Raw genomic sequence first — 27,681 nt, forward strand, 5'->3', positions numbered from 1 at the left:
TTTTGTGGAAAGGAGCACAAAGGGGCAACTGAAATGATCTCGGGGTGGGATCCAGTGTGAGAGCCAGTGTGGAGTAGTGGTTAAGAGCGTGGGACTGGGACTCAGACGATCCGGGTTCGAGTCCCCGCTCAGCCATGGAGCCAGCTGGGTTACTTTGGGCCAGTCACAGACTCTCAGCCCAACCTACCTCACGGGGTTGTTGTTGTGGGGATAAGATGGAGGAGGAGAATGATGTAAGCTGCCTTGAGCCCTTTGTAGGAAAAAGGCAGGATATCAATGGAAAAATGAATAAATAAACAAACCACTCCCCTGGGCGGAAAGATGGCAGCGTCTGGAACGGCTTAGCTTGGGGGAGAAAGGTGAGAGAGGGACGACGTGATGGAGGTGCACAGAACTACTTGAAAGGGGATGATGAGCAATGGCTGCTGGCCCTGATGGTTGTGTGCTACATGCAGTATACCTGAGTAAACCAGTTGCTGGGGAAAATGGGTAAGGGAGTGCTGGTGCCCCAGTTGATAACTTGCCCTTAGATTCGTGCAATATAAAATTTCCCAGTAAACTTTTCCTCCTGGAAAAAAGCGATCAATGCTCTTCTGCAACAAACACAAGAAGATAATTTAAAAACGTGGTCGGGGGGAAAAGTAGTATGTTGCTTGAACTGACCGGTTTTTCTGGTTACCTTAAGCGTCTTTCCAGCTTCTCTTCAAAAGGCTCCATGTTGTCTTACCTCTTCTGCCTTTCCGTGTAGGAACTCAAGCCAGTTATTGATGGAATGGATGGAATTAAGATCTCTCAAGGGCTGAGTCTACAGGACTTTGATCTCATCAGAGTTATTGGACGAGGAAGCTATGCCAAAGTTCTTTTAGTACGGTTAAAAAAGAATGATCAGATTTATGCGATGAAAGTGGTGAAGAAGGAATTAGTCCACGATGATGAGGTAAGAGCCCGATCCAACGAGTTAGGTGGCATTGGATGGGCATATTGAAGATAATTGGTTCTACAGAAAGCTTGGTATGGTGAATTAGATCTACAGAAAGTTTGATACGATGAATTGGATCTGAGCTTTCAGCCTCTTCGAAGGCCCGAAAGTTGCCATATTGTTTAGGCCAAGGAAGTGAGATATCATTTGGGCAAAATTACTTCTGACATGGGAAATCTGTAACTGGATCTGCTGATGTTGATTATTTACTCTCATTTATTAAACAAGCTTCAGCTGCAAGGGATGCAGTGGACAAGGAAGGACAGGCCGGCACTTGAGGAAAGGGTTCCCCATCACAAGACGCTTGGCTCTTGGAAAGCCCTGAGGGGGCCAGCAGATCTAGGCTGAGGCCGCCCATGGATAGCAGGGAGGAAGAAGACGTGAGGATGTCTCTTAGCATTTATCCCAGCTTGGCAATTCCTTCATTTTTTCCCCCCTAAAAGGAAACAAATGCAGCATCTTTGGAATATAAAGGAAGGATTCTACCAGAAATCTATGTTAAGGGGCAGTGATATTTTACTTGTTCATAAATTATCTGGAACTCAGGTTTGGGTCAGGATTCTGACGGGGAGGGAAGGAATTTTTCCAGCGTCATTCTAACCAGAATTAACCATCGAGAGTAAATGACTAAATCAGCATGCGGCTTTGAGGAAGGGAGGAGAGAGGATTTGCACTGCTTGGCTGAGTCCGCGAGAGGGCCAAGCCATTTATACGTAATTACCAAAGTAACATCTCTCCTCTTTAACAAATCTTGGTGTGCACAAGCAAATAACCCGGGCTCTGGTTTCATCCTTTCCCCAGACGGGTTTTTCCTTTCTGACACTCACACTCACCTTCCTCTTCCTGCTTTGTGCAAAGCTGGACCGTTCCACGCAAGAAGGATGCTAAAATGCGCAGGGCATCTTTAAGGCAGATGACGCGCACACGGGACTGCATTTGGCTTTAGGGTGTGCCGTTGGCCCCGCAGCCATTGTGATCCCCCCGTTCCTGCATTTCAGGACATCGATTGGGTGCAGACGGAAAAGCACGTGTTTGAACAGGCATCCAGTAACCCCTTCCTGGTCGGCTTACATTCCTGCTTTCAGACAGCGAGTCGGTGAGTTGATGCACTGAACGTTGGCAGTGTTATGGTGTTTGCTAGAGCCTTCCTGGGCCCAAAGGCCCTGCGTGCCGAGAGTCCGGGCGGCCCCTGTGCTATCAGGAGGGGCTGCCGAGGTTTACGTTCCGTGCTCCTCCACAGGGCATGGAATGGAGCCAGGCGTCCATAAGTGCTCGTGCTCAGCTTCTCTTCGGCTCACCCCGGTTACCTGCCTGGCTCATCACGTGCTTCCGTACATACCCAGAACTGACTTTTCTGTACTGAGGGAACCTGAGCGACTGGGGAACCCATTCTGGGGCTCGGGGGTGTCTCCCCTTCACGCCTAGGCTCAGTTCAGACCGCCAGTTGGCACAGTCGAGCCGGCCCGGAGACCAGCTGGTTTTAGCACAGTGCACCTGAGCAGCACAGGTGCAGCCTAATTGTTTGGGGGACCCAATAGTACAAGTCGGTTTATCTCGTAAGATCTGGGCAGAGGGTGTTGGATGAGGCAAGGCATTTCCAGGAAAGAGTGAAATAAAGGGCCAGAGGCAAGATAAATTGCTGGCAGTTTGTCCAAGAAGGGAGCAGAGAGAGCGTGGGTTGTGTAGTGATGCTTCTGCATTTTGGGATTGGGCAGAGGAGGAGTGGAAACAGTGTCAGGTGTGGAGAAGAGGAGGCGTGAGAGAGAGAGAGATGGGAGGTGTTATGCTTAGGCTTCCTTGCAAGCTTCACAAAATCATGCCAAGGAGTGGGGCAGGAGAGTCCTCCTCATCAGGTGAACCCAAAGAGGCCAGAGCCCAACTTATTCGCTGGTCCCCCGGCTAGGAGTGTGGGAGGGGCACCCGAAGCCAAGAGTGGCAAGAAGCCCTCCGTCCCAGCATAGCCAGCAAAACCACCTCAGCGAGTCTTGGCAAGCAAGACTAAAAGCTAAGCAAGGGGATTTCCAGGTGCAACCAAAAGCATGCCTTTCCGTTTGCGTTTAGTTGTATGGCATTCACAGTGTTTTCAATAAAAGGCATTTCAAAGCTTTTAAAGGGGCATTTTTAGTTGCGTGGTGGGTGTGTTTCGGAATAGGAACAGAACAGTGTTTTCACAAGTGTAGGTGGAAATGAAGGCGGTTCCTGGTTTGTTTACCCCTTGGCAGGTAACATTTACAAATGAAATGGAAACTTTGCGCCAAGGTGGGCGAGGACAAAATGGGGGCAGGCCGGGTGGTATCTCTCCATACATCGTTGGGCAGCAGAGAGATACTTTGTGGGACTGCCGTAACCCAGAGGGTTTATAGGGTTGCCACTGGCCTCAGTGGGCCGCATGTTGACAGAACGGGCCGAGCGCAGTGGAGGTGTAGGATTTCAAGCTTGCTCACGGCGCGAGTACCATCTTTCCACAGAAGGTTGCTTGGCTGGTGAACTGAGATAATTCGGCACAATTCATAGTCTGGCGTGCTCCAGAGGGCGTAGCGATCCTCACACGATTGGCCTCTTGTGCACAGTAAAATTGCCTGGAAAAACAGGGCTTGCGTCGTGTACGGCACGGCTCTCCTCCTGCATGGCGTTGACGATTCGTCTTTGGTGCTGGCGTTCCTCCGGGAAGGAGTTTCTGCTCTCGTTGGACTCGGCGGAAGGGCTGTGCTTCAGTCTCCCAGCCACCCTTGGGTTAGCTGGCGAGGAAGGGAAGCGAGGTTCCTACTGAAGGAAGCTCCTGTTGTGTCTTCCGTACATGGAGCAGAGGACAGAGCTGTCTGTCAGGAGGCGCTCCCTGGCCAATCGTTCCACGAGTCACATGTTTTCCAGGCAAGGGGCACCCCCCTTTCGGTTGTCCGGACTGATTCTTCCTACCCCATGAAGCTGGCCAAGCAGAAAGTCACTTTTGTAGCCCTTCCTTGGAAGAGAATGGGGGGAAACCCCAGCCCTTGCACCTGCAGAGAAGCGAGAAGCTGTAGTTCATACTTCTTGTACGGCAAAACCCATCAAGAGCTTGATCAACTCGTCCAAAAATGAAGACTTAAACATCCATTGTGCTTAAGTGGCCTCCCAGCGGGATGCAAATTTGGGCAATTAAAAGTCCCCCTTTTAGCTACTCCTCTTCTGGAAGGCGTCTGGCTTCAGCGAAGTAATGATGTATTAATGGTGCCTCCTATCCTTTCATCAGGGTGGCATCTTTGCACTTAACACCAGTTGATAAACAGTTTTGGCTCTTTTGGGAACACACTTAATAAACTCTTAGCTGCTTTCAAGCACTAATGGATTTTTCTTGTCTGCATCAGCTGAAATGTTTAAATATTTTTACCGCTCCAGGTTATAACGTGGAAGCAAAATGTATAGTTAGGCGGAATGATAGGAATCTAGTTTTGTGTAATTTTCAGGTATTTGCAGGCATCGTAAACCCAATTTATTTGTTTCAAACGCGCGCATCCCACTTCATAACCTTGAGAAGCCCTCAAAGTGGCTTCCAAAAGACCCTCCAATGGAAATCAGGCTCCAGCCCAGGACAGGATGGCATGGGGCTTGTCCGAGTGTCTTCCCAACCCACCTGGGCAACAAGCCAGAAGATTGGCTTGTGCTTGCAGTGGCTCGCACTTTTGCATGTTCCTGAGGGGGTGAAATCATGAGAACAAGAGCAAATAAAGACCGCTTGCGCAACCCCCTTCCCCAGAAGAAAACCCACGGGGATCGTGCTGCGAAGCCGGCAAAGGAGGTACCAGCTCGCTCTTGTGAAGTGGGAGTGGGTCCTTGCTTGTGCCTTTGGTTCCATCCGCTGAGCTTGCCTTTGACAGCCGTCAGGCACAATGAATGGGGGAAGTAAGCTTACCTGCACCCCCTGTAGGGAAATACCCAGCATGAGCACCTGTGGGGCTTTGCCACCAGGTGCTTCCTGGACGGTTTCCCACCCCCGGCCCCCATCCTCGCCTCCGCATGACTTGGGCAAGTGCAGGTGAAAGGATTAAAGGCTGCCTCCAGAGAGATTTGTGCCAATTGGAGCGGGGCGGGGGTGGCATTTTAGCGCCCAGTCCTGCAGCCACGGGACACCCCTGCAAGGGCCTGCTGGAGCGCTTTGAAGGGGGTGGCCATCACGACACGGAGGTGGAAAACCAGCTTGACGGCCAACGGCCATGATCCGCAGAGGCAAAACGGGGAGAGGAAGCCACAGAAGAGCCAGCAGGAAAGCCAGGGCCGGCCAGCCACCCACAAGCGCTGCATGGGCACTCCCTTGGCGCTGGCAAGAAGGGGGCAGAGGCCATCCCCAAGCACAGTGGTGGGGTAGTTGTGCCAGCTCTTCCTGCGTCTTGAATAACCTTGCGTCAAGGAAACTGTCGGTCCGGCCATCCTCGTGAAAAGTCAGTCTTTTTGAGCGGTTTCTGTAAAAAGCAACAGTGAATTACGCACTTGGACAAAGCCAGGGGGCTAGCGGAAGCCGGGTGCCCAGCCAAGTGGCAGGACAGCAGAGGCCTGGGTCCCGCACCCTGTTGGTGTCCAGGCAGGGTGCCTAGAATGTTTCAACAGGACCAAGCCCTTGCTGGACGTGTCACCTGTGTGTACTAGCAATGGGCACCACGGTACACACATGGGCAAGCATGCACACCCACTCACACCAACGAAGCGTGCTGGTGGGTGGGCGAGGGCCCGTGTGCAGACACTCATTTCGGGGCGCTCCGAGGGCTTCTCGCGTTGTGCTTTTGATCCTGCCAGCTTCGCCTGGGCACATGGCCTGCCTCCTCGGGAAACGGGCTGCAAGCGTCCGTGGGGAGACCCCGTGAGAGGGGGCCGCATGGTTACTGTGTCCTTGACCGGAAGGAAGGCGGCTGCCCGCATGGCCTGCGACACCAGCACTTTGACGCCGCCTGGCTTGGGTGGGCGACTTCCTCAAGCCAAATAACCAGAACTTGTATGTTATACTTTTCAGGTTGTTTCTTGTTATAGAATACGTGAATGGGGGTGACCTCATGTTTCATATGCAACGGCAAAGAAAACTCCCAGAGGAACATGCAAGGTATTTTCTTAACGGCAGCTTGGAAGGATTTCTTCTTTCTTGCTACTGTCAGCAACACAATTAAACCGGACGGGGCCCACGAGAATCTTAAGAGCACGTGGCCAGCAGTTGCCTAGCTGCTCTTTATTTATCTTAATGGTTGCAAAATCGGTGCTGTGAGTACGTCCGAAGCCAATTTTGTACCAGAGCTACGTAAACAGTTTGGGGTTTGATCTACACTAGCATTAGTTACTACACTTGGCGCTGTGCGTGAGAAAAGTTGAAGGGAGATACTTGCACAGCGTCCGGGTTCCATTATGGTTGGGGAATATGGGACCTTGTTCCTTCAGGTTTAAAAAAAATATGTGTGCCCCTCCAGTAGGGTGTTGGATGACGTGGAAATATTGTGCATGAAAAGATCTGCTCGCTGCCATTCGACGGCACTGCTCCTGAAAGTATGAAATTGCCTGTTTTTCAAGGTTTTATGCTGCCGAAATCTGTATTGCTCTCAACTTCCTGCATGAGAGAGGTATAATCTACAGAGATTTGAAACTAGACAACGTTCTCCTGGACGCAGAAGGTCATATCAAGCTAACAGACTATGGCATGTGCAAGGTACGGTTGCACATCGTGCTGGGTGTATTTTTTAATTTTTCCATTATTCTAAGGTTTCATTCTGATTTTAATGTGGGTTTTTATGGAATAGAAAATCAACCTGGATGCCGTGCTCCACTCTGTTTTATTGTAAGACCGTCCCGAGAACACAGGAGTGGGTAAAAGTTTTAAATGAATAAAAAATATCGTCCTAACCCCATATTTTCAGATTCAGTATCTGATTATCCTGAGGGACGTTTGAGACATGTGTTCCTTTTTTTCAATCACAGCATATTCTACTAAATATTTTGGAATGACAACTTGGTGTGTTGTGCTTGTAAAAATGGAAACTGGTGAATTTTAGAAGGTTTGAGAAGGGCTTGTGACCAGTGGGCATTTTTTGCAGACCGTGGTTCTTTTCCATAGATGAAGTCTGATGTTATATTTTTGCAGGAAGGATTGGGTCCCGGTGACACTACAAGCACTTTCTGCGGAACGCCAAATTACATCGCCCCAGAGATTCTGCGTGGAGAAGAGTATGGTGAGTTCTTCTATTGAGCGTGCAATGGTTTAATTGCCCCAAGTCATTAACGTTTGAATTTTATGTAACCATTAACGTGTTGCTTATTTCTGTGCATATATTTGCCCTGTTAAAAGGGAGCAGGTTAATCGTGGGGTGTGCTAGGTTACTCATTCTGTTTTTGTGGCACAGATTTCCAAGCGCTTTCCAAAATGTGCCCATCAGGTCTTCCAAAACAAGTGGACAATCTCCTTGAATTGCTTTCAGGGCCTCTAGAATGTGAAGTCTGTTTCTCAGCCCACATAGCTGAATGCTGTTGACAGGCATAACATACAAATGTGCTTCCTGAATTAATTGGAGGTCAGCAAGATAGTTTTAATATTTCACCAGTCAATGTAAACATATAAACTGATTGTAAATTGCTTGTAATATGTTGGTGAATATGTTGTCCCCCTCACTTGATGCAATTCGCAAGGGCCATTGCAAAATAGTCGCTGTTTTGTATATGATTGGGTTTATTGATTATCATTTTAATATTTGTAATTTGTGATTACTTCTTGTAAGAGGCTAGAGATTCCTGTTGGAATAGTTTGCTGGCTTACAAATGTAAAAATAAGCAAACATGATATCGAGAGAGTATTGCATCCATTTTGTATGTGCTCCTGTTTGAGAGTTTAGGTAAAATTCCTTCCCAAGCCAGGTGCAGCTATTTGAAGCAGATTAAAAATCAGAACATTTGTAAGGCTTGCATTGTGCGTTGACTTTCTCTGCTCGTGTTCGGCTGTCTAATTTCCAATATCCTGAAGTTTTCAGAAGTTTACTGATTTTCCTCCTGTCCTTTGATGCATAGTAATAACCCCAGGATTTCTGAATGAAAGTGCGGTTTGTGATAGCTTTCCCTCTGGAAGCTTTATTGGTGGTCTTGTCCACGTCCCCGGGTTGCATTTCTCATGCACACCCCCCCCACTCCCCCGCTTCCTTGACAAAGCTGGGGAGGAAACAAGACAGCTTGGTGTCCTGTCTGGGAACAAGTTTGTGCAAGCCACAAATGCCAGCAAAATGAGTTTGGTGCAAAGGATAGTCTGCAAGGGGAACTCCATTAGCTTAAGCCTCATGGCAGCTTATTCCGCTAACGTGATTTTTCATCTGAATCAGGGCCTCTCTGTCTAGGCCGGGTATCAGGCTCTTTAGTGCTTTGTGGCTCTCGTGCAGGAGGGAGGCAAAGAACTGAGGCTACGGAGCCCCGAAGCGCTCACCTGAAATATTCTGTGGGGTTATTCTGTTTTACAATGTTTTAAATGTTCTGTTTCTGCAGGGTTTAGTGTGGACTGGTGGGCACTAGGTGTCTTAATGTTTGAGATGATGGCAGGAAGATCTCCCTTCGATATCATCACCGACAATCCGGATATGAACACTGAAGATTACCTCTTCCAAGGTATTTTCATCACACTTGCCGATGTATGTATTGGATTTCTGTCTCTGGCAACGTGACCCTGTGTCCCTTCCGGAGGACTCACGACTAAACAGAATGTCACTTCCGGTAAACGCAAACCTCGTGTTCCCTGCTAAGCCCATTTCAAATCCAGAGTGCGCCCTTACTTAAAACCAGAATCTACATTATTTAGGCATCCCTTTTTAAAAAGCGGCAGATAAAATATCCTTAGCTAGGTCAGAAATGACCTTATCTGGCTTGCTTTCTGAATGCCTGTTGAAATAAGGAAACCTAGTTTTTAATCTTCCCAGGGAGCATAGGCTATTGAATAGGCTAAAACTTAATAAATGAAGGAATCTTAGCAAGATGGAAACTGTACCGAGCCAACTGATTTATCTGTCCAGCCCACTTTTCTAGACGTTTTTGCCCTTTCTGTTTCTGTTGTTCTAAATCCTCGCTTTGCTTTGGTTTTTACTTGCATTTGATATTGCGATTCTGTTATTACCTTGGATTCATATCCTGCTTCCCCCACCCCCGTGAGGAAATGAAGGCAGCCTCCAGAGCCATTTTGTCCTCACAACGGTCCTGTGAGGTAGGCTGGGGTGAGAGTTTGCGGCTGGTCCAAAATCACCCAAGGAGCTTCATGGCCGAGTGGGGAGTAGAACTGGATCTCCCAAGTCCCCAGTCCAGCATCCAGCCCATCCCACCCTCTTACTTTAACTTTCTGGTATGGTGGTATTTATTTAATAAAACAATTGAATACATAAATATCTTAGAGATAAATATCTTAAAAGATATCTTAAATATCTTTTAAGATTGCCCTTCGCTAAACTAGGATAAAGGATAAATCACTGCCCTTCGCTAAACTAGGATAAAAGAGAAGTGGAAGATACCTTTGGATAGTCAAAAAATGGATGCAGCCAGGGGGACCCTCTTGTCAAAACAACATTTTTTTAAAAAGCTATAAACCAGCCATTCTTCATCCGCATTTCCCTGAAAGGTGGCAGAATTATATCCCTTTCTGAGTAGATTCTCCTCACCATTTTTCATATAGTTATATCAAATTTGTGTTTTATTACAAATGATATTGCAATAGAATGTTCTTTCCTTGTTGTGCTCACATGCTAAAAAATTAAGGTGTCTTAATTGTAGTATAGCACCAGGGCAAATACTGCAGAATGATGCTATTGTACAGCCCTGCATCTGTTAATTCTCGTCTGGCTTTCACCTGTTCATTACAGTGTATTTACTATAATCTGTTATGATAGGGAGTTGACCGGTTAGGAGCCAGTGTAGAAATTCAGTGTTCCTACAACAGCCCACCTTCAGAAGAGGCTTCTGGAGTCTGGCCCAGTCATGGCTCAGCGCCTCCGTTCCTCTTTCTTACTTGCACTCTGCAATTTTGTGTTACTTTTAATAATAACACGCTCTTTTTCAAATCCTTCTTTGCACAGTTATCCTTGAAAAACCAATCCGAATTCCAAGATTCCTTTCTGTTAAGGCCTCTCATGTCTTGAAAGGATTTTTAAATAAGGTAAGCTTTGCAGCCTCTTGTCTTTTGCTCCTCTCTTCTGGATTAAACCACATTCCTCTTTTGGCTAACTTCTCATTGCTTCCTCTTTTAATCCCTGAAGCAGTGCTTCCTTCCGGTCACTTGCTAGAAATTTCTCCTGGTTAAGAAAGCGGCCTGTAGGGCCCCCCATGGCATAATGAAGCATCTTGTGCTAACGGATGTCCTTGTTTCCGAAATAAAATCCATCTCCACAAAATAAACACCTTCAACTCAGTTCTAAATATTTGTGCTTGTCCTTATTGAGGAGTTATCAAAGGCCAGGCAGACCTCACCTGGAATACTGTGTCCAGTTCTGGGCACCGAGATTTAAGAAAGATGCAGGTAAATTAGAAAGGGTCCTGCAGAGGGCAACAAAGATGATCCGGGGTTTGGAAACACTGAGAAGAGACTGGGAGAACTGGGCATGTTCAGCCTTGAGAAGAGAAGACTGAGGGGGACATGAGATCCCTTGTTAAGTGCCTCAAAGGCTGTCACAAAGAGGAAGGTCAAGATCTCTTCTCACTGATCCAAGAATGCAGGACACGGAATAATCAATTCAAGTTGCAACAGCCCAGATTCAGGCTGGACATCAGGAAAAGCTTCCTCACTGTCAGAGCAACATGACAGTGGGACTAGCTGCCTGGAGAGGTGAGGGGCTCTCCCACACCGGAGACATTCAGAAAGAACCTGGGCAGCCATCTGGTGTAACTTGGATGGTGTAACTTGGTGTCCTGCAGTGGCAGGGGTTGGACTCAACGGCCTTCATGGCCCCTTCCAACGCTGCTGTTCAGTGTTTCTCGTTTCTTGTTTATGATTCTAAACAAGACAATCGAACATTTCTTATAAGCCCTCATTTAAGTAACCACATTTGTCCAAGTAGTACTTGGGTAAGGTCAGTTAGATACATAAGGTCTTTGTGGAAGGGCATATGATTATACGAACGTCAATTTGGAGGTAGTTCCCAGTGACTTCCGCATGACTTACTGATACTCCATACCGTATGTTTGCTTGCCCTTCCGCTTTGCTGTCGTTTAATAATGAAAAAAGCAATTTTACTCTTGCCTCTAGGATCCCAAAGAGAGGCTTGGATGCCAACTACAAACTGGATTTTCCGACATCAAGTCTCACACATTCTTTCGCAGCATAGACTGGGATCTGGTAAAGCTCGTTATTTCAGTTCAGCTTCATTTGTTTCCTAGCACGATGATGGCCTTCGAGTTTGAAATGTTGCGTGCAGGCATTTCTTACGAACTTCCTGAGCGCTTTGTCAAAAATCTCAGAGCTGTTGCTTGTCAGGGCGAAATTACTGCAGAAAAGTGGGTTGTCAGTCACAGCTTCAGTGGCTGAGAGAGCCAGGCCCTCCTGTACTAATTTTATGTTTGTATAGACACTTGTCCCTAGCCCATTAGATTTAGTTTAGTCTCATCATGCAGGATTACTCAAGAGTAGGTCCCCTTGTCAGAAGGGAAGCTTTACTATGCTAGTCTTTCCATGAATAGCAGCCTCTTTGGGCTAGCCACACCGATCCAATGTTTTTTCTTCTGGTTGGGGTAGTAGTTAAGCTTTGCAGTCCTTAGCATTTCCACCCGGAGAATAGCGTTCCATAGTAAGTGTGTTTAGAACTGTAGCCCTTGGTGAAGAGGTTTTAGATTTGGTGAGTGATATAATATTTTTGACAGCTGTGTTCTACTTAGAGTTCTGGAAGCATGGCGGTATTTCTCTCGTATTTGTGTCAGCTGCTTCTGTAGACTCTTGAGTGCAGGGTGAATTGTGCATTTTAGTACATTGTGTTATTGCTCAAACTGCCTCTCCGGCAAAGCTCGGTTGTTATATGTGGGAGGGCACGGAAAGGGTCCACTTCTTCCTTTGTGCAAGAGATCGGCCGCTGTTGATAAGTACTGGCATGCCCCGAAATAGACCCCTATTTCAAAAAGCCAAAACTGCAGGCACAGACTTCGTGTCTGTAAAAAAAAAACGTTTTGCGTTCAGCTGAACGAATCATACTTTCTAACCCGTGTCCTTAGTGTTGAAGGCACTGTGAAGGCGTCTTGCAACAGGTACGGCCGGAACCCAAGAACGTCGACGCTAGTTCGATGAGTCTAAGATTTAGACTGATTTTTTTTTAGGCACTCCAGCCCCCATCTGTCACACCGTACAGCAAAGGTTATCAGTGCAAGATGGGGCCAGGTGCTCATTCGTGCAAAGCAGCTAGTGAGCCTTCGCTGGGCAATTCCGAGGATCACAGCCTGTTTTGTTCAGTGTGTACTCTTTCGTTGTCCTCAATGGCTTTTGTTTCTGGGATTTGGGCTCTGAAAAGCCAGGAGCTGCTGATCAACCTGCCCGGTGAACAATGCAGGTGAAATTCACGCAAAATTTAGCATGGAGGTGTTTTATTATTTATCTGTCCATCCATTTATCTTTTGCATTCGTATGGCGCCCCATAGCCAAAGACTCTCTGGGGTGCTCACAGTGCAGTATAAAATACAAATAGAAATAAAAGCAATAGCGAACCGAAACCTTAAATAGGATTAAAATACAATATAAATACAACAAATCCATAGAACAGGAGGAAATAGACACAATAAACCAATATCAACAACCAATAAAGGAATAAAACAAAGCTGCAAACCAAGCCCAATCTGAAAACAAATACTAAATAGAAAAGTCTCGACTTGGCGCTGAGAGCAAGACAAAGCAGGAGCCAGTCGTTCCTCGCTTGGAAGAGAATTGCACAGGTGAGGTGTGACAGCAGAGAAGGCTCTTTCCCTGCCAACTCCCCCCCCCCCACTGTTACGTTTTAATTGCTGCTTCTCCTCCTTTAAGCAGTATATACACAGTCCAGAACACTGTTAATTTGGAGTGTCAAAAGCTGGAGCCACTGATCGTTCAGGATGCATGACCCCCGCTCCCCAAAAAAATCTCAACACCTGCTTCAAGGTCAGGGTTGTCCAAAATAGTGGGGGCCTTAGTGCGTTAGCATGAGAGGAGAGCCCCCAGTTTTGGGATACAAGCAAGTAGAAGCTTAAAGCTTCTGCAAGCAAAAGACATTGCAGCCTGTTGTGATGTTACAAGGAGGACTGTCACTGGAAACAGTTGGGGACCATGCGCTGCTAGTAACCTAAATCAGGGCTGCTCAGTGAAGTCTGTCTGTGACAAGGACATCAAGGGCTGTGTCTTGGAAGAGCTTACAAAATCCATAATTAATCTTCACAGGGCATGTGAGCATTGCCACGTGTGAAGCTTCTGCTCCTTTTCCAGATCTATTTATTTACGCGCCATCATTTGTACTGCTTGGCTTCAGTAAACAACCCCCCCCCCCACCAGTGGCAGCTTAGCAGAAATTCGGGAAGCGGTTGGGAGTACCTTGGCTAGCAACAGCCACAACAAATACTTCCAGTGGGTGTCGTGTTCATCTGCGGCAGCAAAAACAGTGTTGTAGCATCTGGCAGATTAAAGGTGCCGTTTCTATGCAAGTTTGGATTGTGTTTTAAAGGGCTACAACTTCTGATGTGCCCCCTTTTGAATACACCTCTGATTGAGAAGGTATTTCACAAGGTGCAAAGCCAGACCCTAAAACAAGTCCATTTATAATTAATCCATTAATAGCACATGATTTGCCACCCTTATTTCTGAACCAGACAGAGGTGTTAGGTGTATTCTCACGCAAGCTCACCTGGAAGTAAGGTCCACTCAATGGAGTGGAGCTTACTTTTGAGTAAACGTGAACAGAGGGGGTTTAGAATGTAAGCCACCTTGGTAGCATTTTTACCTTAAACGACGGCCTTAAAATTAAAGTACTCTGCAAATGCCGTCAGTATGCCAAATAGTTAAATTCTATATGGTAGCTGAAATGTAAGTGATGCATTTGATGTTGTTATAGCAGATTAAATTATGTTGAGCTTCAGTAAGAAGGTAAATGCAACATAGGATTCATTTTCCCCATTGTTGTTTTTCTCTGAGGAGAAGAGATGGCAGATCCATTTACTTCAAACTTTTTTTTTTTTGCATGCCTTAAAAGCTTCCAGGAATTTTATATCTTTAAAAATCTTTATATGACTTGGACTGTAGTCCACAAAAGCATGAGATAATGGATCTGGAAGGAAGGAAGGAAGGAAGACAGGAAGACAGACAGGAAGTACACTAACAGAAAGAAAGGAATGGTGTAGGTCATCCAAACTCCACCTTGGCCAGTGGAAACCCAGCTTGGCTCGGAGGCCTTCAGCAAGCCAGAGAACAGAGACGAGGGATTTCCAAGAGACCAGACTCTGTGCTCTGTATAGTACAAGTTACAGAAAACCCACAATCCTCTGCAAACTGCCTGCTTCCTCTGCTCCTAATTGTGCTGGCGATGGCTGTGCTGTGAACCAGCCGTGCGCGTGTGTCTCTCTAATCTTGGGCTGTTCATAACGTCTGTCACACTTGCCCCCTTCAGCTGGAAAAGAAGCAAGTGACCCCTCCGTTCCAGCCCCAGATCACGGACGACTACGGCTTGGATAACTTCGATACGCAGTTCACCAGCGAACCCGTGCAGCTCACTCCAGATGATGAGTATGTTTTCATGTTGCTAAATGTGCTATCCAGGAAGCACTAATTATTCAGCTTCAGGAGAATGCGAAGCAGATTTTGCATGCATTAAGCTTAATTAGGCTCACTATTAAAAGGCGATCGTATCAGCTTTTGTGGCATTAGCAGGCATTGTAAGTGTATGACATCTTGCTTGAGGGAGAGCCCGGCATCTGAACTAAAGGTGGACACTCTGTTCTTTGGGCCATTAAGACCATAAGAAAATGCCCACCTGTATGGAAACGTAGGAGAAAACCCACATTACTTCATCTTCTCTGCTTCTGTGATCATTGGAATGAGGCCGTTCGCATGCCACCCAAAATGTGTTTATAGTCGAGTCGTACGAGGAGTCAGGATGCAAAAGTTGCCTCATTGGGACATTCATCCATTGTGCTGCCATTTTTCCTTGTGCCCCTAAAATCTGGAGGCCCACTAGAGGCGCCATTTTGAAAATGGGCCATCTCTGTATTTTTTCTTTAGTATTCACCTTTATACGCTGCCTTGTCTGCTACAAAAGCCATCAAGGTGGTGGGCAACCCTTTAAACAAGAGAAAAGGGCGAAAGGAAGGCACAAAATAAAACAGAGTATTAAACAGAGTATCAGCAAAGCAGTGTCTGGTCACGCAAAGAAGCCCTCCTGAGACGAAACATAGAAACAGAGCGAGCGAGAAGGGGTCTCCCGGGCCATCTAGTCTGACCCCTAGCTCCAGCCGGCTCCGCTTACGACATGCCCACCACGAAGATGCAGCACAGTGTTCAGGCCTTCCTGGCTTCGAGGAGCAGGAGGTTTCCCAGAAGGAGTGCCACCGTATGGAAGGTCCTTATTTGGGTGGGCGTTTTGGGGGCCCTGGCGGAGCCGCTGGACCTCGGTGACAGGACTTGTTGGGAGAGGAGGAGGATCTCTGTCAAGGAGTGTTTCACAAGCGTCCACCACGGACTCTTCCAGTCCCCATCAAGAGCCGTACTGTACCAAAGCGGTGCTTCACACCCCTGGCCTGCTCACGTTGGTGGGATTGGCACCTGTGGAGTGTGAGGAACCTTCTTGAGCAGAGGTGGGGCATCTTTCGGGGCCCAGCAGCCAGACTTCGCGTCCACGCTAGATGTTCAGGCAGGAGTTCCTCCTTCCTCCTCCAAGGCCCCTTTTCCTCAGAAATGACCCCTGTGATCTCATGGGTCAGGGTCATGCTGCTGAATCCTCTTTGATAGACCGCCTCGTCCTTGAAGGATATCGTCCTTGAGCTCGACACTAAGCCTTTTTCTGGCCTTGCGACATTTAGGGAGAGTGACACAGAAAGATGCTTACCCACCCATTTAGACATGGCTACCTCCCCTTTTTGGGAAGAGGGAATGCCAGTTCCGGGCTTTAAAATACTGCCTTTCCAACTCTGTCGCTCTGTACAATGCAATAGTCCGTACCAATGACTTCTTGAATAGTAAGCATTGCTTGTCTGCATTCTCCAAAGCATGAGAGCAGTTGCACGAACAAACTAAATGGAAATGTGTTTTTCCATTTGCAGAGATGTAATAAAGAGAATAGACCAGTCGGAGTTTGAAGGATTCGAATATATTAATCCACTGTTGCTGTCAGCTGAGGAAACAGTATGAGAGCTTGGCATCTCCATAGAGGACAAACCATGTGAATGAACTTTGACATTTAATCCTTAACAACAGTATATGCATGCAAGGCTGGGGGTAAACTGTAAGGTTTTAAGTGGAAACCAATGATGAAAAAATTGCTGCTGAAAAATCAAAACAACATGATTTTGGTGGGTGTCTTCCTCTATTTTTTAAAAATAAAGTTTGGGGCACTGACAGAGCTGGCTTCACGAAGAAATCTGCATTTCGTGCCTGCTTCATCAAGGATCAGTGGTTCGTTGCATCCTTGGGAGAGAGAGATTCCAAAACACTTTCGAAGTGCATGTTTCTGATGGACATTTTCATGCAACAGCCTCCTAGAACAGTGTAACATCCTGAAGAATAAAATTGTTAGTGGTGTTGAAGCTTACTTTAGATGCCTTTTTTTCACAAGTGGTACCTATCTTAAATGTCTGTGTGTGTGTGTGTGCACACATATGTATTTATGTATACATACATGCACATGCATATAGACTGAAGAAATAAAAAGGAGTTGTGTTTTATTAGCAGTTGGTAACAAATTTGGGTACGGTATTCAAGTGCCTAAATGGATAAACTACATAAATTATTCCATATTTGGAACACTTGATAAACCCCTGGTCATTTAAAAATAAGTTCTCATTATTTAGAAAGTGTTTTACAGATGGAACATGCAACTAACAGCTGCTATCTAATTTTTAACTTCACCAAATTTTTTAAAGGGACAGAGGTCTCAGCAATAACAATTCCGAATTAGAACCGATCGACTTAAACATCTGGATTACGCTTAATGCAGAAGAAAAAGTTACCAAAACCTTGTTAGAAAAATTAAATTTTTGCACAGTGGATTTCTGAAAATACTTGCGCAGTGCCTATGATGTGTTGTGTGTTGTATACTAGATTTTTGAATATTTTTATCAATGCAATATTCAGAAGGATCAATGGAAACATAATGGATCACAGCCTTCGTTTAAAAAAATCTAGGCAATCCATCAACCATTTTTTTCTGATAAAGCACACCTCCTACTTAAAACTTGGCTTTGAGATGTTCTGCTTATATTGTTGACCGGCTTTTAAGAGGATGTTTTGGTAAACACAACCTTTATCAAAGCAGTAACTTAGCGATGGAGAAACTGAGCAGATGTATACATACTGTATGACTATAACATAAAATATGTCTATTTCCTCTTTCGATAACCAGGGGAATGTTCCATCAGGTTAAATGCTCATCAGCTTTGGGAATCAAAAACGTGCCCATTCATTTGAGGACAAACAAGCGTGTGTTGTTATCGAAAACCTTTCAGAATTATCAGCAAGAGGCAGTATTTCATTTTTAGCTTCTGAGTTAGCTTCTGGGGAAGGAATTTCTGCTGAAAAGAGCGAATCCCTGTGTGCCATGGAATCTCACCTAATTTGGTATAAACCTGCAACCGTTCTCTCATTACTTTTCTTGTATAGGTTTCTCAGGGTACAGCATTACCTTAGGTGCTGAACACGAAATCTGGTTGCGTTGACATCCATGAGGTGCTAGGATAAGACTGCCAAATCATGGTATTGAAAAATCTTTCCAAGAACCAGCACCTAAGTCTATATTTTGTAGGCCCCTTCCCTGCCCACTGAACTAACGCACATCTGTGATTATTCAATTTTATTAGCCCCGTCCAGAGCTGATGACCATTTTGCTCCGGGCGGTACCTTTTTTTTTTTTTTTGTACTAAGAGATGTTCTAACCAGCACTAAAGTGATTTAATAAAGTTAGAAGCACTTTCCTCCACACTTGGGATTTAGATAATTAAGTCACCTAGCGCCAAGAGGGAATCCTGTTTTCTTTGCAAGTGAACCACAAAACGGTTTTGAAAACCATTTTCCTTCCTCCGTGAATTGTTCTGTGTACCCTGGATGTTCGGTGTCTCTGTATCTTGGATTTACAACTGAGCAGCTGGTTTTCCATGGTGATACGATCTACGGATGCCGCCCGGTCCTGGGACAGAAGGACCAGGCAAACAGAGGGGTCTTTGCCCTGCCCTTTTGTGGTATCAGAACATTAGAGCAGAACGAGCGAGTGGATACACAGACTTGCTCAGACATAAAGGAACAGGTCCTTGATTTCTTTACAATTTAAGGCATTTACAATGTTGTTGTGTTGCCAAATAAGTTGCTGGTTACGAGTGAGTTGCTCATGTGCAAATGTATGACTTTAATGTCCTGTCCATGACGAAGGGGAATTTTTTTATATAAAGTTCTTGTTTTATAAATTAAAGAAAAATGAAGGATGTAATTAAATGTGTGGTTAAAAAAAAACCTAATATATTGCAAATGGATCTGGTAATGATATAATTGTCTTAGTATGTAAATGAAATGTAAATGAAAACACTCTAGCTAATTTAATGATTGTAAAACAGTAAATATGTTCTTGTAGTTTTGTATAATTAACTAGTTGAGATCTTTGGCCAGTTTTATTTGTGCAAAAGATGGTATACTAGCCCGTAAACCGCTAAGATCATTTATATTCTTGCACATCTATTAAAGACTTTAATGAAAAAATTGCCTGTTTTGCTAAACGAAAACCTTGCCAACCTAATTTGCTGTTGAGATCAACTTGGTATGTTCACTGATAACATACTCAGAAGCACTTATGCCCAAAGAACTGTAGGCTTTGATTGTTTTAGCCCAAGAGCCTGCAGCTTTGAAGGAATTGCTATGACGAAAAGCAGCTCCTATTTTGGACCTTGTTTCTTAGTTAAAATACTTTTTCTTTCCTGAGCAGTAGTTGTAGGATCAACATTTGCTGTAAATGGTTTAACAGGTTCTACTGTTTCATGTATCACATCTGCTTAAGGTATTTACGGGACTATACAGTAAGCTTGCTTCTTTGGCGATGTCTCCATGAAGTACATCTTAAAAGAGCATAAGGAAGCATACTGAAGAAATGCGTTTATTTAAAACAGAGGAAAACTTGCAGCTCCCGTTTTTTATTGAAGGCTGCTCCTGAGGGACAAACAAATCATCTCAGTGGCTTTTAATTTTCAGTAAGTGAGTCATTAGGGACCCCCCCCAAAAAAAAACATTTCCTTGCTGAACTTTTAAATTCTGTTCAGTGAATAGTCCATCCGCGTATCTATTCCTTTAGAAACCGCTTCTTCAGTACTGCTTTTGCAGTCAGACACCATGCTTCTACAGGTACCTGCAGGATGGACCTCTACGCACTAGAACTTAAAAGCACAGCAAAATATTAACTGGGACTTGACTCTCCTCTTTTTTAAACTCTCTTGCTACTCCCTAAAGCAGATTGCTTTGTTGCTGGTCGTGTTGCCTCTCCTCCTGTAACACAGATCCTCCTTAGTTACCAAATCACATCTTCTGTGCTTTCAGACAAGCATTTAGCAAGATGATTATCAAGGTCCAGCGTTGACATTCTGCGAATCAGAAAGAATCGAAATGATCAGACCGGCAGATAAGATCACTGTAATGCGTCTACCGAATGTCTAATTTTCTTTAAGAGTGAGGATTAGCAGGCAGGGGGTGGGGGCTGGAGGCCCACATGGGTTGGAAACAGAGGCTGTGTGCTCTGACCAGCTTTGAGGCAACTGAGCTCTTTGTTTTGCTAGGTGCTGGCTTCCAAGTTTGACCCTTAGGACAAGCGGCAAAGAAAACCACGGCGCTCGGGTCCTTCCGGCAGCAGCAATCTGTCCTCTTGGTTGCCAGCACCACCAGCTCTTACGAAGCATCTCCTCGGGTTACCAAACCCTTGCCAGACAAAGCTTCCATCTTGGGCCAGTGCTGACTGGATTTCAGGAAATCGTATCAGTTTAAACAGAGCAGCACAAAATCATCACAAACTTGCACAAGATGTCTCCTCGCTCATTTGCTGGACTGGATGTCAGCTCCTAAACCGTAATTCCGGTCAGGTGGATTCCCAATGCTAAAGTAGATTGGCGGAATGACCAGGAATTGGCTAAGGGAAGGGGACTTCAGGAATTTCAGCCTCTCTGCAGATCCAGACTTCTAGAAGACCTTTTTGCTTCTCCAGTGAAGTAGTTCACCAATTCTTTATGGGTTTTAGTCACAACAGAATGGGTACCTACAATGCTGCCCCTCAACATGCTTTTTTGGGGATCTTTACAAGACGTGGGTGGAGAGAGCGGGTCGCATTCTGACAGGGCCTCACAGGACCATAGCCTGAAGCGCTAGTGACCTGGATGGTCCAAACCTACATGAATTTTCCATCTTCTGTTGCAGGATTCTCTGCTCCATCAAGATTCCACCTATGTCAGCCAACATGGAAAGGTGTATCAAAAAAGTGAAGGAGAGGAAGGAAATGAGGAACTCAAAGTCTTCCCCACCACCACCCTCTGTGTTGGAAGAATTCTAGGGTTGGAGAAGCAGAAGCTGGGGAAGAAAGCTCCAGACCCTGATCCAGTTGGATTTCTTAGGGCCAACTTCCAGGAGAGGGAGGCAGGTAAGGAGAACTTTTCGCTTCCAATTTGGCTGAGTTATATCTACTACCTGAGCCATCATCCACCAACAGCCCTGGCAAATGTTTACATTTGTACAGTTTGTACCTTGACATGCAATATGTAAAGTAACCCCCCGTTTATTGATTTATTAACACTTCTGTTCCACTGTTTTTCTTGAATCTGAGGTAGCTTTCATACTCCCATGCATGTTATCATCACAGGAGCCTGTGAAATATGTTATCTGGAGAGCCAGTGACTGGCTCAGAGTCCCCCAGTCATGGTTGCATGCGAACTTGAATCCAGTTTTCCCAGTTCCCAGTGTAATATTCTTACTGCTATGCTACTCTGCGTGTCTTGCCTGGAAGAAGGGAGCTGGGACACAGAGGCCTGGTTCTCAACTGTGCTTGTCATCATCCGATTCTGGGCTGGCATGTTAACCCCCTTGGTGTGCCATGGAGGAAAGGAGTCTCTGTGACTTACTTGCCCTGCCAGAGTTGTGCAAACCGGGCAACTGGGACTCAGTCAATTTCATACCTGGGAAGTTTACCTGGGAAGCCATCCCTGCAAAGATGCAGATTAAAGGCAAGACGTCCAGTTCATCCTGAATGCCTTCAAAGACGTCAGGACGTTCTGTGCTGAGATATTTTCGAGGACTGAACAGCATTCTGGGATTATACCACGCTAAGTAGTACGTGGTATAAACCCAGGTATGTGTTCTACGTCGTTTGCTAAATAGCTAAGCAAAACCCAAAGCAAATCTCTAGTTATCCTCACATGAAGAAACTCTGCAGAATGGGCACCAGTGTCTCAAAAGTTATCCCAGGAATTCTTGGGAGACTATCATGTCCTTATTCACCAACCTTCTAGGTTTTGTTTTCAGTGGCCACAATTCCAGATCTCTCTGCTTCATCTGATGGGCCTCCCTCAGTTGCAGTTCTGCTGACAACTGCATTGAAGATCCACACACACACACACACACCCCCCAACAGACTCTGCTTTCTTGTGGGACTAAGCTGAAGCACCCCAGGGAGAACGCAAGTACACACTGTGTGTGTGAAGCCTTGGGAGCGGCATAAATTTTAGGCGGCGCTCAACCCTTTCCACTCTTGGAAAGAAGCTTCCAGGGCTGAGTAGACAAGGCAGCTGCTTTGGTCATTTTTAGCAAAACCAAATGGTTATTCTGCCGGTGTTGATCAGCAGTGCCTCCTCTTTCGGCCAACGTGCTAAACTGGACATGTTCACCTCTTCCAGTGATGTTTGCAGGAGAAGAGTGTTCCAAAAAGTAGTTCTCCTTATACGGAGCTTCCTGGACTAAGTACAGCACCTGTGTGACCTCATATGAGACTCACTCCTGGGTAACTTCCACCGGAGATGGGAAAAGGAACACTAGGCCAAACACTTGATGGAGGTTATCCATAGTGGATGGAGGTTATCCAAAATGACTGGAACCTCTTCTATTTGAGGGCATCGTATCTCGTCCCAGATCAGCCTAAACATTCATCTAGGTTAGCCTCTGCTCAAAGTTCTCCAGGATTTTACTCCCTATAGACTACTAACTCTCTTCCGTTCTGCCTGCTAAAGTGAACATACATTTAAGGTCTGTCCAGAGTATCCATTTAAATTGCCTTTTTTTTTTTTGCAAGCTATGTGAGAGCTTTGCCTGTCAACGTTTTGTTTGTTTATTAGGAATAGAGGGCTCAAACTGTGACGCTTTCAGTGTTTCACTTCCAACTATATAAACATGGAACTGGCTACAGAGTTCAAAACCTTGAGTGTGTTAGTTATGTATTTAATGGTAGCATGTCTGTCTGCTGTGCCAAGCTGGGAAACAATTGTGGTGATGGGTGCATACACACACACACAGTGTTAATGCTGTTAAGTTGTTCCCATAGTGTAAAGTGGTTCTCAACATGTTTCAGTGCAGCCCTGCTCAGGAAAAATCGGCCAGTTACCCCCGTACTGACACATACATGCAATTTTCCATGTTCGGCAGGAAAAGTTGTGTCTCCCACAGAATGAACCCCCATTTTTGTGCACCCCACGAGCTGGGCTGCGTTTCCCCCATTTCCTCATTTTGGTTGTGAGCCCCTTGCTTGTTTGTTTTTAAATGGCTTTTCTGCTGCACTGATCTGAACTCAAGTAATAGAGTGACTTTTACTTACGTTCGTGTAAAGCGTATCTGACACATAGGACACCGGTCAAGAGTCAGAACGTGATCCTCTGTCTTTTCCTGAGCAGAAAGCGATTCTTGTGCAGGTAATCTTGATCCGTCTTCTTTACCTAGTGCCTTGGGTTGTATCAACACGCTGTTTTCTGAAATTTCATTCTCTCTCCTGCTTTCCGCTTCACTCTGTATAGTAGCCCCTTTCCAAGGTGCCGAGTAGCTCTGCATGGTTGAGGAAGAAAGTCCTGGCGAACTTTGCCGGGCAACACACTTCTCTCTCTCTTCCAGCTCCGTGGACCGTTTTGGGCCGTCTCTGCTTCTCGATTCCTCCGTGGTTCTAAGAGGAACTTGCTTAGAAGCAGGGGAATTGACTCCGAATCTCTCATCTTCACTGTTTTCTCTATCCATTAAACAGACGGTTTCATTTTCAGAGTTCTGATGATTTCTGGAATCATTTCTTTCGGTACCTTCTCTGCAGTAAAGTGGAAATGGAGCCCATTGGAATTGCTTTGTCCCAGCCTTAAAAGTTTCTGGTTCTGGTGGAGGATTTGCAGTTTGAGAGTTCTGCAACACAGACAAACTCAAGTTCTCTTAAATGTGTAGCCTCTCCCCAGAATACAGAAAGGCCAACGTAACAAGTAAAGTGTTGGTTTTGAATATGCAAAATGCAGGTTCCTACACATGGAGGTTCACTGGAGAGGTCCGAGTAACCTCCTGTGTATTCTGGAGGCTGTGGAGTATGGTTAGAAGCATCTCCTCAGCTAACAAGCCCAGTTTTTTAGCCAAGCAGTGCTGAATCAGGTATGTGCCTGTCTGATCCTTACGAACTGAGTCAGAGGCCCTCCTGAAGGAACTATCCCTTGAAGAGGTGAGCGGGATGTCAAGAAGGGCCTTTTCAGTGGCTGCACCCCCACCTCTGGAATAGACTCCCCAAAGAAGTGCAGCTGGCACTACCATTGCTAGTGGACCATAGGCTGGACATGCACATGGTGGGCATGTCGTGAGCGGAGCCGGGGGTCAGACTAGATGGCCCGGGAGACCCCTTCGGACTCGCTCTGTTTCTATGTTTCTAGTGTTTCAAAACCACATGGAGACATTTCTATTTTCCAGGTATTTACATAACTGATTTGTATTGCTTTATATTTGTGAATTTTAAACTGATGTCTTAAGCTGCTATACCTTATCCGTATTGTTGCAGCGTAGTCTTTTATGGAGCTATTTATTGTTGGCTTTAATGGAAATATACACCGCCCAGAGATCCCTAACAGGGCTATAGGTGCGGTGTATAAATTTTAGAAATAAAAATAAAGAGAAATTTCTTCCCCAGACACAGCTAGTCCTCCACAAGTGAAACTATATATCATATCACAAGAGGAGATACTTCCCAGAATTACAGACAGCTTGGGCCCATTTCAACTTACTCTTTTCTAAAATAATACAGGGATAAACAGCAGTACAAACTTCTTCCCATTGTATAAGATTATTATCGAAGGAGCTAAGGAGAATGAATGAGGTCAGAAGCCTGATATATTCCCTACTATCAGCATCCTACAAGCCTAGTCCGTACATATTCACTTGTAAATTATTTTCTCTTGCTTTCCCTTTCTGCTGAATGAAAACTTTGTTTGGTCTTAAAGCAGTATTTTAATGCTCATTAACAGCCTTTTTCTAAACCTCTTTACCTTTGTGTGAAATTTGGGAAGGCTGACCACTTTTTCTAAGTTTGAGAGATTCAGCTGCGGATCCACGGCCCTGAGTAATGTTATCCACGTGTTTTCAGCGTCGCTTAAGTCTTCCCTTTCAAACCAGGAAGAGCTGCTGGCAGGTGCTCTACAAGACAGAAAATTCTCCAGAATCACATCACAATCCCTACGTCACCCAGCGTAGCTCTAGTCACCTCAACAGAACCCCAGAACTATACAATTGTGCAACAATAATGGCTGTTGTATGCTAAAGCCAGTGCGAATGACATGAATTGGCCTATGAAGGCAGGGAAACAAAATCCGCTTCATTCCTGGTTTTTCCCACCCTCCTTTAGGGATGCAGGGACAACTTTCTTCTCTCCCCAGTAACCTGAAGTTTGCATCCCAGCAAAATCCAGATTTGCCCAGTTTGTTGTTAGATCCTCTTTATCGCTTCACCCACAAAGAACACCAAGTTTCGGAGTGTGTTAACTGAAAATGGAAACACAGGCACACACCTCTGTGTCCTTTCCCTGTCCTCACAATGCCTGGGTTAAGCAACCCTGGAATTTGCCACCGTTACGTCCAAGCTGACTTTTTCTAAACGGTGCTGCAGGGTTCAAGCATTCAGTGGAAACTTCCTGCTGATCAGGGACCCCTTTTGGGAGAAGGAGAAAGTTTGACAAATATACCTCCTTGAAGCGAGGCTTCTTCCCACATTTCACAAAAGGGACGGCAAAGCTGGGAGAGAAGTTAAACAGGCCCGGCTTTATGCTGCGATTGCCATGGCAACCAGCATCACTGGTACTCACTCGTAGTTTCAAAATGCAGATAATCAAGTAATTTCATTAAAATTCACTGAAATTATTCCACTGATTATCATGCTTGCTTTTTCCATTAAGGAAAGTTAGCTCAACTTGACTTGGTACAGACTAATTACACATTATTGTATTTTAATTTTATTGTAAAAAGCAGCCGTGTTCCACAGATGGATGGAAATGTCTTACTATTTCAAGCCATAGTTAAGAAACTCCAAAGACTGGGTTTAATTTCTGTTAGAAGCTTTTCAAAAAGACCTTGGTTGGGAATAAAAAGGGGCTGAACTTGCCTATTTCCAGCTCCCTTTTCTATTACAGCCAGGATCATTAATTTTCTACCCCCAAATCACTAATTCAGATTGCAATCCACCCACCTCTTTCCATCCCTAAATGTGTGTTAAAAAGCTGCCAGAAGGAAAATCATCCATGTCACTCTTTTTCTTTCTTTTTTATCGGCACAGGCTGAGCTCAAAGGGTTTTCTCAAGGAGGCAACTTTGAGAAGTTAAACCTCAAATGCACGCCTGTGGGTGACTCTGCTGGGAAAGGTAAGGCCAGATGCGGCTGGATGCTGGCATTTTTTTTACTTTACCTGTGTAACAAGGGGCAACATTCTCACAAAGCTCTGCTTTTGTAAAGCTGCAAGGGTCTCGCTGCCTGCCTTTGGCATCTGGGCAAGGCAACTGGGGTGGGGAGCCTATTCCAGACCCTTTGGCAAGCAGCGAGCCCTGCGGTTCTCACCAACAGGACTGTGTCACCCTCCAGGGCTAACTTCCTTGCTAGCTCAAGTGGGAGCTAACAGTGTGTTAGTGGGCGGTTGTGCAAGGCGAAGTCTCTCTCTCTCTCTCTTTCTCTGTCCCCTTCTGCTTCACTCGGCTGTTCTCTTTTTGCTTTTTTTCCAAAGCTGCGTTCTCTTCCCCAGTGTAGTCTTGGATGCAGGAAATTTCAAAAATGCAGAAAAAGCAGGCATTGTTGCTTTTCCGTTCTGTGTGTGCTGGAAACGCGTCCAGTCGCATTTGGGTGGTCCAGGGAGAGAGGACAGTGTGGCTGATGCCCCTCACGGAGCAGAGGGGCCGGGTGGGTGCAGGGGACGAACCGCGCAGGGGACGAGTTGGGCTCGCCCAGTGCAATCCTCGCGTAGTTCAGCAGGAGTTTTCCAAAGCAGCAAGTAAAATGGTGCAAATGATGCTTTTGTAGATCAAGATGCCTACACGCCAGGGCACCCTTCCGCGCGCACCTTCTCCCTCAAGAAACACACGTGGGGCTGCATCTCCACCCACGCGCGTGTGCACGCGTCCCCCGGCTCCCGCTTCCTGCCCACACAGCTCCCTACCTACGTGCACATGCCCGCTATGTTATTTATTTATTTAGAGAATTGCTAGGCCGCCCCCATTCGCCGAAGCCTGGGGGCGGCTTGCCAATAAATCAATTAAAATACATAAATAGCAATATAAAAGGCATGTAACTATATAAAATAAGTCGCCCTGGCAAAATGACGCTCGAACAGAAAGGTCTTCGCCCGGCGCCGAAGAACAAACCGCACGCACGCGTGTGCGTGTGCACGCCTTTCCCTGCACCCACACGCAACCGCCCACCTCCCCCGACACGTGTATCGCCTCCTCCGCACCTGCACACGGGCGCGCGGGCGTGCACGGTTCACCCCCAAGCCCCCGCAGGCCGGCGGGCGCGCGCTTCCCCCGCCCCCGCGCACGTGCCCGCGCAGCCCCCGCGCCGCTCACCCGGGCCCCGCGGCCGGGGCGCCCCGCTTGCGCTTCAGCCGCAGCTTCCCCGCCGCGCCGCCCGCGCGCCCGCCGCCCTCCATGCGCGCCGCCCCGCGGGAGGCCTCCAACTCCCGGCGTGCCCCGGCCCGGCGTGCCCGCGCGGGCATGCTGGGAGTTGTAGGCGCGGCCTCCTCCGCGGGTTCCCTCCCGCAGGGCCCGGGGCGGCTCCCAACAGCCCTGCGGGGTCGGCCGCGCGGAGGGCCGGCGGCCTCTCGCTCTGCGCCGGCCCGGGACCAGGACCGGGGCCTCGGCCCGGGGGGCGTCAGGCCGGGCAGGGGCGTCGCCCCCGGCCGCCTTGCCCGGCGGGGAACCTCTCGGGAGAAGCCCGGCTAGGAAATAAGCCGCCCATTAACGTGTCAAGACGAAGCGAGATCCCGAAAAGGAAGACGCGCCTCCCATTCTGCACCGGCATTGCCTTTCCTGGTGCTAAGCGCTGCTACTGCAGGCAAGGCAAGGCAACCCGGATCCAGACATGACGTT

The 27,681-nt window shown here is 46.5% G+C and overlaps 1 protein-coding gene and 1 long non-coding RNA gene across 5 annotated transcripts in view; one reads left to right on the forward strand and one right to left on the reverse strand.

The window, feature by feature from the left end:
• Positions 1 to 16,692, forward strand: part of PRKCZ (protein kinase C zeta) — an 89,917-nt gene extending 73,225 nt beyond the window's left edge. For both annotated transcript variants that reach the window (XM_044445408.1, XM_044445409.1), the window contains exons 9-18: positions 749 to 937; positions 1,978 to 2,075; positions 5,961 to 6,047; positions 6,506 to 6,641; positions 7,074 to 7,161; positions 8,456 to 8,575; positions 10,027 to 10,106; positions 11,193 to 11,282; positions 14,557 to 14,672; positions 16,205 to 16,692. In XM_044445408.1, coding sequence (XP_044301343.1) covers positions 749 to 937; positions 1,978 to 2,075; positions 5,961 to 6,047; positions 6,506 to 6,641; positions 7,074 to 7,161; positions 8,456 to 8,575; positions 10,027 to 10,106; positions 11,193 to 11,282; positions 14,557 to 14,672; positions 16,205 to 16,292 — 1,092 coding nt within the window. In that variant the 3' untranslated portion in view covers positions 16,293 to 16,692. The remainder of the gene's footprint in view (positions 1 to 748; positions 938 to 1,977; positions 2,076 to 5,960; positions 6,048 to 6,505; positions 6,642 to 7,073; positions 7,162 to 8,455; positions 8,576 to 10,026; positions 10,107 to 11,192; positions 11,283 to 14,556; positions 14,673 to 16,204) is intronic.
• A 2,528-nt stretch (positions 16,693 to 19,220) lies between these two features.
• On the reverse strand, positions 19,221 to 27,197 carry LOC123031009. 3 transcript variants are annotated; one of them, XR_006416209.1, is made up of 4 exons: positions 27,160 to 27,197; positions 24,605 to 24,752; positions 22,921 to 23,486; positions 19,221 to 19,717 (listed from the first exon to the last, which is right to left on the reverse strand). It is a non-coding gene; the product is annotated as an uncharacterized LOC123031009 (long non-coding RNA). The 3 variants fall into 3 exon arrangements; XR_006416208.1 differs by lacking the exon at positions 27,160 to 27,197 and adding an exon at positions 26,162 to 26,816; XR_006416207.1 differs by lacking the exon at positions 27,160 to 27,197 and having other exon boundaries at positions 24,605 to 26,154.
• Positions 27,198 to 27,681: the final 484 nt, after the last annotated feature.

Source organism: Varanus komodoensis, unplaced genomic scaffold, assembly GCF_004798865.1.
Source record: "Varanus komodoensis strain SLA01 unplaced genomic scaffold, ASM479886v1 scaffold48, whole genome shotgun sequence".
NCBI classification, from domain to species: Eukaryota; Metazoa; Chordata; class Lepidosauria; order Squamata; family Varanidae; genus Varanus; species Varanus komodoensis.